The sequence below is a fragment of the Panthera onca genome, chromosome C1 (assembly GCF_046562875.1).
Source record: "Panthera onca isolate mPanOnc1 chromosome C1, mPanOnc1 haplotype 2, whole genome shotgun sequence".
Lineage (NCBI taxonomy): Eukaryota > Metazoa > Chordata > Mammalia > Carnivora > Felidae > Panthera > Panthera onca.
In genome coordinates this window covers 217,534,830-217,546,990 of record NC_138346.1, presented here as the reverse complement: position 1 = coordinate 217,546,990, position 12,161 = coordinate 217,534,830, and the positions used below count along the sequence as shown (strand labels likewise).

General features: G+C 56.0%; 1 protein-coding gene across 11 annotated transcripts in view; it reads left to right on the top strand.

The window, feature by feature from the left end:
* Window positions 1-12,161, top strand: part of KCNAB2 (potassium voltage-gated channel subfamily A regulatory beta subunit 2) — an 85,890-nt gene that overhangs the window by 57,531 nt on the left and 16,198 nt on the right. For 10 of the 11 annotated variants that reach the window (XM_060626214.3, XM_060626212.3, XM_060626213.3 and 7 more), the window contains 3 exons: window positions 2,650-2,693; window positions 3,493-3,530; window positions 10,244-10,323. In XM_060626214.3, the coding sequence (XP_060482197.1) occupies window positions 2,650-2,693; window positions 3,493-3,530; window positions 10,244-10,323 (162 nt within the window). Of the gene's footprint in view, window positions 1-2,649; window positions 2,694-2,772; window positions 3,290-3,492; window positions 3,531-10,243; window positions 10,324-12,161 lie in introns of those variants that run through there. The other variant, XM_060626215.3, reaches the window with a different exon arrangement.

Below are 12,161 nucleotides of genomic sequence, written 5' to 3'. Positions count from 1 at the left end.
GAACTAATACCATCATTTTATCAGGGAGACAACTTGAGCGGGGTAATTGCAGCATCACGCGGTGTCCTAGTTTCATTCGATTATTCCTGTGGGCAGTGGGTGGAAAAGCAGCTGGAGAGCCTGGGTCGGAGGCGAGGAGCCCCTTCTGGTGGGCGACTTTCAGCCACAGACCCAGGTGGACACAGCCAGGCGTTCTGTACCCTCATCTGCCTGTTGCTAACGCCGCTCGTCTCCCTGAACGCGCAGCCCGTTCAGGCATTTGGTTCCATGCTGGTAAAAGGGAACTCCGAGAGGACGTACCTAACGCTTAGCCTTCCTCAGAGCCTGGCCAGGAAATTGCTTCCCACGGTCACAGGTGGGAGCCGGTTTTGCAGAGTCAGGAGCTCAGCCCCCCTTCCAGCACCTGGATTTATTGAGAGCAGGTGCCCGGGGCCCTGTGAACCGCTCCCCCCCCCCCCCCCCCCCCGCTGCCCGCCGGGCATTGCTAACGGGGTTCTGGGGGTTTTCGTGTCCTTGCACATTTCCAGGGAAGGGGTCTGTAGCCTTTATCGGCTTCTCAAAGGGGCCTGTGACCTCCCAACAGTTAAGAACCACTGATCAGAGTCCTCTATCCTTTTTGCCTCGTTACCAGACTGCTTTTAAGCAATGCTCTGATTTCTCGCCACGGGTCCCTTCTAACTAGCATGGGGAAAATTGCACCGTTAAATCGTCCCGGCCTGATGCATGGTCTATAGGCGATGTGCTTTGCCTTTCTTTCTTTCTTTTTTTTTTTAATTACTTTTTAATTCCAGTTTATTTACAGACAACAAAACAAAAATTACCTTCCTGCCTAGCAAGCAACAGCAATTCACACACGGTTTAAAGAATGTAAGAAAACTCTCAAGTCACGTCTTTTGACCACTCAGCCCTTGGATTTCATACATACTCTATTTTAAATTTCTCATAGCAGATCTGAAGTTAAATCAAGTATTTTCCCACAGGCTTCTGGAAATGTGGTAACACTGTGTAAGGCTAAGGTATACCACATAAAGATCTGACGTGTGTGGGTGCACTATGAAAGGGTCACCACGATACGTATGGCGACTGTCCTTCACCTCACACATCGTGCCTTCCTTGAGAGCAGCCAGAGATGCCAGGGGCTCTGGGTCAGAACATACGAGACATGCTGAGGGCACCCTCAGGTTATTTCACTGATTTCTAAGGGGGAAAAAAAAAACTACTTGACTGGTCCATTGCTTCTCACATGAGGAAAAAAGGCCTCTGTGTTCTGTCCCCTGTCTCTTGGAAGTGGGACACATGCAGAGTCCGTGTTCTGTGACTCTGTGCCCCGGGGGAACACGTGTTATCTCGTGTCATCCTCTCGGCCGGCCCTGTGAGCCCATTCTACAGAGGGGCACACTGAAGCATCACAAGGTTACATCGCACACCCAAAGACGCATAGCCAGGGTTTGAGCTCTGGCTTCAGAGCCTCTGCTCCCTCTGCCCCCCTCCCTGAAAGAGAAACCAGCTGCTGTTCTGTTCTGTACTTTATTTAGGGAAAATCCCAGCCCTCCCTGCAGGAACTGTGGGCTGGCAGCCGGGCTGCTTTTAATGGGAAATTTGAACAGAAGCCTGCGTATTCCAGAACTACTTTAAATTTGGAGACACGTGAAACTGTTTTCAAACCGCTTACAAGTTTATTGTACCCCCTCCCCACCCCCCACAACCACCTGTGGATCTTGGGACCAGGAAACCGAAGCTTCAGAGGGCCCGAGGGGGCCAGGTTTGGGGGGAGAAACTGAGGACACAGCATCCACTAAAGTTGGAAGTGGGGTACCCCCAGGGAAAAGCTGGGGCCCTCTGGGACGGAGGCTGGGGTTCACCCTCTGGGTCTGTCACAACTCTCTGACTTCCCGGTGCCTGGCCGGGTGTTGCACCCGGGGGCCGGTCCCAGGACTGAGATGCCGGCAGTGGGGTCCCCCTGAGGGTAGTGGACTCCGACCCTGCCCTGGCCAACTTCCCCATCTGGGCAGCTCGCATCCTGTGTCCCCCGTAAATGCAGACAGGGTCATGCCATCGTGGTGGGGAGCATGCTCTTGGAGCTGACCGCCTGGGTGGACTCCTGGCTTCGCCGCTTCCTGGGCGGGTCTGGCATGCTCTCAGGTCAAGTGGGAATATTGGGAAAAGGAAGGTGCCTGACCCACAGAGCCGTGGAGGATCCTCGACGAGTTGCTGCCCCCGCAGGCCCCCAGCCGGCCTGTGCCGGGACAGATGGGCATCCAGTCCTCAGCAGAGCACTGCCACGCCTACATCAGCCTTGTTTCGCCCGTGAAACAAGACACTGTCCACTCCGCCAGCCTCTCTCTGGGGCGCTCTCCAGGCCCCACCATGGGCACCAGCAAGGCCCAGCCCGTGGCCGAACTGTGGTGTGTGTGTGGCAGGGGCGGGGGGAGGGGGGCGGGAAGTGGACGGTTGGCTCTTGACCCCCAGGGGGCAGGTGAGCTACAGTAAGACTCTCTCCAAAGGACCCGTGGCCTTCAGAGCCTCAAAAGATGCATTGACTAGGGTGGGGGGCTCAAGGAATACGGCACTGGGAATAGGGGGGGGGCCTGCGCCTGGCTGCCAGGTCCTGTGCCACTCCTGAGAACTCACACCAAGTTTGTTTTCCAGGAACCTGGGCAAGTCGGGCCTGCGGGTCTCCTGCCTGGGGCTCGGTGAGTGTGGGGCCCCCTTGGTCCAGTGCCCCCCAAGGGAGCAGGGGCTTTGGGGGGGGACTCAAGGGGCCACTCCTGGGGGTAAGGGTAGGGAGCCAGGATGGGGGGGACGCTGGTGAGGCTGTTGCCATGGCAACCAGGAGGTGGGGGTGTCCTAGGGGAGAGAGGGGGGAGACGAGGCAAGTTATCAGGGCCCTGTGCCCACACAGCCCCCTGCCTCGCGCCAGAATATTAGAGAAGCACGCTGGCCCCAGGTGTGTCTGGAGACCATCTTCGTTCCTCACGTGGCAGAGTCCTCATAAAGGGCAGGTGGATTTTTTGCCCGGATGTGAGTTCTGCTCCCAGAATACACTGTCCCTCCCCCTCCATGGAACACACAGTATGCTTCCGCCACACTCCTCCACACACATACACGTGTATGCCGTCCAGCAAGAGTGCGGGCGTGGCTGTCAGACGTAGCCTGTTTTCCGGGAGACACCCCTCATCCTGCTCCGTGTGGCTGGTCACCAGAATGGGAGCCGCGTCAGCGTGAGCCCCAACGAGCAGCTCAAAGATCTGCGCCCCGCTGCCTGCTCCAGGCACGTCCTGTCCCCCAGGTTGGTGGCCCCAAGAGAGGAAGACTTGCCCTGAAGGCCAGGTGTCCACACGTGCCGAGGACATGCTCACCGCGGAGCAGGGGGGCACGGTGGCCTGTGGCTGCCCCCCACCCAGGCCCTGCAGCCTGAGGACTGAGCACTCTGGGGGAGGTCCAAGCTCCCTGGGGAGGCTCTCTGACTTGAGCCTGTGTGTCTCCTTCCAGGAACATGGGTGACCTTCGGAGGCCAGATCACCGATGAGGTAAGACGGGGCTCCCTCGGCCCCCAGGTCCCAGCAAGGGCTGCCCATGCCGGGCACATGGTAAAGTCCACCACATGAACCACTGGGCCTGTGCTCACAGTGGCCACCGCAGCCTCCCTCTTCCTGTTCTTCAAGGGTGCCTTGACCCTTTGGGTAGCGGGAACGGTGAGGTGAGCCACGGCAGTATCGAACGATCTTGTGCCTGTGCTTAGCAGCTGGGTGCCTTGGGGCGTCCATGAGTCTCCTAAAGGCACAGGAACTGCGGCTTCTCACCTGCACACCTGTTCCACCACTAGCCAGGAAAATTCAGGGAGCGCATGCTTTCCAAATTACAAAGCCCGATGTATTTCTAAGCTGCTCCGACAGAGAACACCCACGCAGATCTGGAACTTCAGTAAGTATCCGTGGAGGGCATTCCGAATGCGGATTCAGCAAACTTGACTGCAAGCTGAGGACTCTGAGTGGCTCCCCATTCTACCGAGCTCCTAACTGCGTTTCCCGGAGCCGCCATCGAAGGTACTTGCTGGGGCTTCTGGCTTCCCACTGCCACGCAGCGTCTGCCGTGGAGAGGCGGGTGCACCCCGGGCTGCTGTGCACGTCGGGCCAGTGAGTGAATATCCTGGAAATGAGAACAGTGGCATTTGCTTAGAGAGTCCTGGACATCTGCACAAGAAGCTGTCCTCATGTCTGCCCTACGTACTCTCAGAAAGGTCACGTTTAAAAATTAATCAGTGAGTTCATCTGAGACCGTGTTAGCCGTGATTGCTCTGTTCGTTTTCAAAGCAGAAGCTTTGCTTCCGTCAAAATCGAAATGTATTTAACTTGTGCTTTTGTTCCGTTTTGGTTTTGTGGCAGTCGCTGGTCCTCGAAGTCCCTTGCCCTTGCTTTGGGGGTTCTGGCTCTGGACTATCTCAGGGTAAAGTGAGGGGTTTTTAAGGTGCAGGGAATTGTTTCGCCTTCAGCTACCAGATTGGTTCAGAGCACTTAGAATATAAAGTCGGAGCCCCGGAGCCCATGTGGTTCACCCTAAGGAAGTAGTGGGTGACTCACCTGTTTCCCTTTTGACGTGGAGGGGAAGGACTTATTTTCCCCCACGTGTGACGTCTTTGTGAGAAAGATACAGAGAAGTGGCGAAATCATAACCATCCAGTTAGGTGACGTCTTCACCAACAGATACATTGCGCCCTGAGTATCGATTAACGATCCAGTGGCGGCCTCGCTGGTTCTGGCCTCCGCCGCGTCTCCGTCCTGTATATAGTGACACGTGTGAAGATACCAGAAGTCGTTTCCAGGTGACACAAAGCTGGGAGGACAGCGGACACAATAGATGACAGATTCGGGGTTCTAAAAGGTCCTGGCAGGCGAAAGTGATTGAGCGAGGGAGCAAGCAGAATTTTTGTATTAAATCCTACATTTAGTGTCCAACAAGATCAATACGTCAAGGATGAGGGGCCCACCTCGCCGCGGTTCAGATGAATGGCCGGGTTTTATTCTCTAGCCGGCTGGCTTCCTGCCCAGACCAGGGTGGCCAAGGGCCACTGCGCATTCCAGACGGGTGCCCCACCTGGAGCACGGTGTGTCCAGAGGAAGGTGCTTGCCCTGCCAAAGAATCCAGAAACGGGGTCCTGTTTTTAGAGCTCCCTTTTGTACACAAGACGCCGTGATGCCGGGGAGATACAGAAACAAGGAGCCGGTGGATTTTCTGTGGCAAAGTGGTTTTCCCCGGCAGGACTCTGCAAACGGCAGTGAGCAGCATGGCCCTCGGGCCAACTCTGGCCCCCAGCCCAGTTTTGGTTCTTTTTTTTTTTTTTCTTTTAACTAAGTATATGAAACATAAGATTTGCCATTTGCATCATTTTTATTGTGGTTAAGTATGCATAATATAAAATTTACCACGTTAACCATTTATAAGCATACAGTTCGGGGGCATTAAGTACATTCCCTTTGCCGTGCAACCATCACCACCGTCTATTTCCAGAATTTTGCATCGCCCTAAACAAAACTCTGGAACCATGAGGGAATAATCCCCCAGCCCCTGGGGAGCCTCTATTCTGTCTCTATGAATTCCACAACCAGGTGTTTATAAATAAAGTTTTATTGACTGGCGGCCACGCCCACTCATTTACATATTGTAATGGCCACTTTCCCAGAACCCCACTGCCCACAAAGACTGCAGTCTTTACTCTCTGGTCCGTCCCAGAAAAGGTCTGCTGTTCCCGGCCTTCTGGGTTCACAGCAGCTCGCTGCAGATGTCTGTGGGGCTATGGCCCCAGGGAGCCTGGCAGAGTGTTAGTAAAGCTCTGATCATGTGGCCTGGCGTGGGGGCCGCCCTGGTCAGAGTCAGGTTTCCAACCTCTAGTCTGGTGCCCTTCCTGTGACCTGACACGGCTGCTCAGGCGAAAAACTCCTCTTCAGAGCATGCGTTCAAAGCGGCCCGGGCATTAAAAATCTAATAAGGATAGTAGCTACAATCTTTACATTTATTTATTTTTTTAACTTGTTTAATGTTTATTTTTGAGAGAGAAAGAGAGCGTGAGCAGGGGAGGGGCAGAGAGAGAGGGAGACACAGAATCCAAAGCAGGCTCCAGGCTCCGAGCTGTCCGCACAGAGCCCGACACGGGGCTCGAACCCTCGAACTGTGAGATCATGACCAGAGCCGAAGTTGGACGCTCAACCGACTGAGCCGCCCAGGCACCCCTAAACTTGACATTTATCATGACACTCCATCCTCCATCGACCCAGGGAGGTAGTGTTAGCCCTATTTCGAGGACACAGAGCTCCAGAGACACGTCAGGTGCCCGAGGTCTACCTGGAGAATCCTGGAGGGGGGCCAAGGTCTGGGATGGGATGGGTTCCTGGTCCCCCGAGTAGGAGCGGAAGGGAGGAGGCCCACGTGTCTCCTAAAGTTCCTCCTGCCATTAGTTTCTGATGTTGGAAATAGCCACTCACAAAATAGAGGCCCCATCACATAAAGTAGGACAACGCCCACAGAGCGGAAGTCTTCAGAAGTCACGTTTTGAAGAATGACGGGAACAGGCCCAGAGAGAGTGCGTGGATAACAGCACCTGCAGCGGTCTGTGTGTTAGAGCCGTAGTTCTGCAGGGAAAAAGCATATATTCACATAGAAAAACCCGAAGAGGAATTATACCAAAATCCTAGCATTGACAAAAATAAAAAGCCCAGCCCTGAAAATTCCCGGGCCCTCATTCTCTTTCTCACTGTCCTGGTGTGGTTAGGATCGTGTTTATGTCTTTCTGCTAACCGACAGGTGAAATGGGACGGGTGTCCTCTGAGTCAGAGCCTGCTAATCTTCCGTGCATGGCGGCCAGGGCCTGGTTTGTGCGAATTTGCCCGGCTTCCGTCCTCCGTGGGGGTGGGATCTAGGCGTGTTCACAGCACTCGTGCTCTAGCTCAGTGAACAGGAGGAGGTCTCCCTGGCACAGGAAGGGAGGAGCAAGGCGTAGACAGGGGCAGTGAGGAGGTGGTGGGGGAGGGCGGTCTGGAGGCCTCCGGGGCCAGCTGAAGACGGTCTCCACCCAGCTCGTGCCTGGTGGGCACCCGCAGAGTGCCAGGTCCCTGTCATCGGCTGCTATCTTTCTGGGGAGGGGGACAGACCGTAAGCACATCTTATCTCTGAGGGCGAGATGTGTCCTGTGGCTGCATTAACGAATTACCACCAACTGCATGGTTTTAGAACTACAGAAATTTCTTTTCTCACAGTCCTCTGTGACCACATCACTCCAGCCTCGGCCTCTGTGGTTACGTTCACGCTCCTCTGTGTCAGATCCTTCCTCTGCCTCCCTCCTACAAGGACACCTGTAGCATTCAGGGCCCACATGACAATCTGAGAGCATCGCCTATCTCAAGACCCTTAATGTAGTCACATCTACAGAGACCCTTTTTCTACCCAAAGGACCATTCACAGGCTCCAGGAGCTGTTATTTAGTCAACCACAGAGAACAAGAAAGCAGAGAAAGAAGTTCTGGGATGTGGGCTCCCAATTTATGCAGGACGATCAGGAAAGCTGGAGTGAGAGTGAGCCATGTGGTGATTCAGAGAGAGAGCATTCCAGGCCAAGGGAACAGGACTGTCCCCAGCCTCCAAGAGGCCACAGGAGGAGCCTCAGGTCAAGAGATGGGATCAGAGGTGAGGGAGCAGATCTGGTGAGGACTTTGGCTTTGACCATCCATGGCAGAGAAGCCACTGGAGATTTTTGGACAGAGGAAATTTGACCTGACTTAACTCAAAAGGCTCACTCTGGCTGCTCCACTGAGGACAGCCAGTCCCTCCCGCCAGATGGTGGGGGCTGCTTTTCAAGTTGTAATGTATGCATGAACCTCCTGGAAATCCAGTTAAAATGCAGGTTCTGCTGTGACAGGTCTGGGCCAGAGCCTGGGATTCTGCATTTGCGATGCTGATGCTGCTGGTCTGTGGACCGCACTTTGCTCAGGTAGAGTGTTGGAGGCAAGGACAGAAGTGGAGAGAGTCAGGGGCTACCACAGAAACCCAGCCGAGGGCATTCTGGCTTGGACCAGATGGCTTCAGTGGAGGTGGGCAGGGGGGGTCCGATTTTAGATCAGCTTCAAGGGGGAGCTGGAAGGACCGGCCAAAGTTCTGATGCTGGAGTAAGAGAAAGCTGGGCAAGGAGGAGGCCCAGGTGTTGGACCTGCGCACAGGAAGGACAAGACACAGCAAGCTACCCTCCTTCTACCACCCCCCTCCACCTACTCTCCCCCTTCCTGCCTGACAAACTCCTAACCATCCTTCAAAGCCCAGCCGTGTAAATCCTGACCCACACTACGACATGGAGGAAACTTAAAGGCACCAAGCTAATGAGATAAGCCAGCCAGCCACAGAAAGACACTGTGAGACTCCACTCATATGGGGTAACTAGGGGAGTCAAAAATATAGAAACGGAGAATAGATGGGTGGACACCAAGGGGCTGGGGGGGAGGGAGGCATGGAAAGTTAGTGTGTCGTGAGAACAGAGTTTCTGTTTGGGGAGATGAGAAAGTTCTGGAAGTGGGCGGGGGTGATGGCTGTACAACATGCATGTACTTAATGTCACAGAACTGTATACTAAAAAGGTTAAAGTGGTAAATTTTATGTTACGCATATTTGACCACGGTTTTTAAATCATTTTAACTAGTTTGGGTTGATTTCCAAGATGTAGCGTGCGAAGAGCAGAGAGCAGAATATCCACAGTGGGCAGTGTCTGAAGTATCAAAATAAAAGCCCTGGCCCTGAGTCACCTCGGCTCAGAACCCTCCCCAGGAGGCAGCGTCACCCCCAAACCGTCTGTATAACCCTGCCTGGGCCCAGCGCTGGGTGCTCTCCCGGGCAGAGCTCGGGCAGCTTGGTGGGACGCACCCCGGAAAAGTCTGGATGAAGACAAGACGAACTGGTGAGGGAGCCTGCTGTGCCTGGAGCGCTGAAGAGCAAGAAAGCGACCCCCGAGGTGGAGAGAGATGCATGGGGGTTTGGGGGAGGCTCCGGGAGGGCGCCCGGACGCCTCCCGACAGCGTGATCACACTTAAGTGCCAGTGAAGCCGTCAGCCCTGCAGGTGGATCCAAAAAATCCCCCGCGGACAGCCTTACCACCCCCTGGGCTTTCTGACTCAAATGACAGCTGCTGACTGATGGGAGTTAGCTTTGGCCTGCTCAGTATCAGAAATATTTGGGGTTCCTTGCCCACGTTTGAAAAATCAGGAAATTTTTACCACCCCCAAATTCCCTGGATCTCTGGCTTCTCTTGAAAAAACTCAAGGAGTGTGGTCACGCTGAGCTGCCTTCCAGGGGCAGAGACGGAGTGTGGGTTCCCCACCGGCCACCGGCCTCACCCTCCATACCTGCCCGGCCCGTGGGGCTTCTGAGTCCGGTATGGAGAGAATCTCTGCGAACCCAAATGTGGCTGGCTGTTCGTCCTACGGGTTTTGAGGGTTGTGGAGTGTTACCGAGCCCACCCTGGGCAGCTGGGGACGCAGGCTCGGCACCCGAGCTGAGCTTTGAGGAGTGAGGGGCGGGGGAGTTTCGCCTCCACGACTCTCAAAGGGACACCTGCGCTGTCCAGAGGACCGGCAGAGTTCTCCGCTGCAGCGTGGGGGGGCTGCTGATGGCAGGGGGGCCTCCCCCGGCTGCTCGAGCCTCACCCCCACTCCCAGTGGGTCACTGCTGCTGAAGCGCGAGCTCATACTTAGACCAGCCTGGGCAGCAAACTCTGGCCTCCCGTGAGGCCAGCGTGCCTGCCGGCCGAGGGTGGCATTTCCTCCACCTGCAAACAGTAGTAACATCATCCTCGTGTGGTTGCTGGGAAGGCATCGGGCATGCGGCCATAGGACACGTCGTAGCCGTAGCTTTAAAAACGTATTCATTTCCTGCCCCGCCCCCCGGATCTATCGCCCTCCTATGGGGGGGGGGGGGGGGCTGTGTTCAACCTGGTATAGGTGCTAAGCTTTGTGATGACCCAACAGGTAAGAGTCCTGCTTGCCTGAAACTCGCAACCCATAAGCTGTTCCTTCTTGTGGGTCCGCTGCTGAGAGCTGCCTCCATGCCTGTCCCTCGGCAGGAGAGGCCGAACGGAGCCCCGGGTGCAGGGCCTGGACCCCCCAGCCCTGGCAGGACAGGGGACCCCCCAGCCACGAGGCGATGCCCTGGAACCCCAGGCACGCCCCCCAGCCTGGCAGGACACTAGCGGCCTGGTTTTCTCATTTCAGATAGCAGAGCAGCTGATGACCTTGGCCTACGACAATGGCATCAACCTCTTCGATACTGCAGAAGTCTACGCGGCGGGCAAGTACGTGTCTTTTCTCGTGGGGAAAGTGTGGTGCAGGCCCTGGCTTCCCTGGGAAGAACCAGAGCTGCTGGTACTCCGGTCCTTGCTCCCAAACGTCCACAATGGGCCTCCCACTCTGCCTGCTTTTCTAAAGTCTAAGTGGCTTCAGAAGGTGTTGTTTGCATGGGGCCAGAATTGCAGAACACTGGGACACCGGTCACTTACTAAACTCCCCATGTATCCAAACACAGAGAGGACCACAGTCCCTCTGGTGCCTGAGATGCTGTGCTGGGCCAGAGCCTGATTAAGCTGTCGTCCGTCCCCCGCGTTCCTGCGGCCAGCGCCACATGCCTGACATTCCCACGTCTTAATGGTACAGTGAGGGCTGCAGGGAACGGCAGGGCCTCTCGAGCTGGGGGGAGCAGAGTCTGGCCAGCCGAGCACTGTAGGAAGCACTTCCCATCTTGGCAGTGAACTTCCCTACTCAATTATGTAAAAGCCCTCTTCAGCCAAGGCTGCTGGCTTCAGTTTTAAAGACTAGCTGTAATCAAATCATCCACTCTCCTGCATCGGGTTTCCAAAAGTCAGCTTTTGTTTGTGAAGTCATCTGTTGGCTCTCTGTTCGTCCTCCCTCTGGCCCCTCCTGCCTGGGGCGAGCCAAGTTCCCATCAGCTGGGTCGGCTGCAGCCGGGCTGGCTGTGCACCGTGGCTGCTGCGGGGCCAGCACCTGCCTTGAGGGCTCTGGGTTCTTACCTGCGGCTTGAGTTGGGGCCCAGAGCTCTGAGAATCAGGGACCCAGCAGGGCGTTTTCTCAAGTCTCAACCCAGGGTCTGAGGATCTGACAGCCCCAGGAACCTGCACTGGGACCCCCAGATCTCCTCAGTCCCTGTCAGCAGCCCTCTGCACCCCCCCCCCCCCCGGTGCTACAGCCCCCTCCTAACCCCTCCCTGCTGGCAGCTTCTTCCCATCAAAGTGAAATGCTTTCCAGACAGATGAACCAAGCAAAGGGTCAGAGGTAGAAAAGCCCCATGCGGATGCCAGGCCCGCAGGCGTTCCCTGGCCCTGCTCCTGCCTTGGTTTCGCTGCCCATGAGAGCACGCGGCAGACAGCTCCAGGCAGCCTTCTCGGGCTCCAGATGGCCTGGCCCCGTGTACAAGCCTTGCACACCCCACTCCACAGCCGCCACACTCCCTGTGTCCCTGTCTTCACTCCCCCCGAAGAACTGGACACCCAGGGCTGGCATAGCAGGGCAAATGCACTGGGTACCTGGCAGCCTCAGGGCCTCTCGGAGCCCCTTGCCAGCAGCCGGGGACTCAGAGCAGCTTCCGGTGGGTTATTGTTACCCCTGGAGCCCACTGCCCTCATCCTGTCCTCTCCTCCGCACGCCTCTGCGGCTCCTTCTCAGTCCAGCCCTCAGTCCCATCAGTGGCATGGTGCCAGCAGTGACCCACACGGGAAGCAAGGGACAGGCCAGAAGAAGCTGTTCTGGGGGGCGGTGGGGGGGCTGCCGGGCTCCTCCGGTGGCTTCTGGGCCAGGCACTGTCCCTCTTGCTAACCAGAATGCCAAGCACATATTTTGCTGAGCCCCCTGCTTCTTATGCTGATGCTAATTTGGGCGCTTACCAGAGAGCTGCAGGATTTCTGTACCCGCTCCACCGCCGCCCCCCCACCCCAGCCCCAAGCAGATGTCAGGCTTCCCAAATGCAGGGCCACAAGAATTCACAGCCACAAGCAACAGGCTTTGATTAGCCGATGGTCTACAGCTCCTGCAACCCCAGGACCACTCCTCATTTTTCTCCCTTCCTCCTTTCCTCATCTTTTGTCCCACAAATGAGGGGCCAAGGAATAAAAGGAAGAGG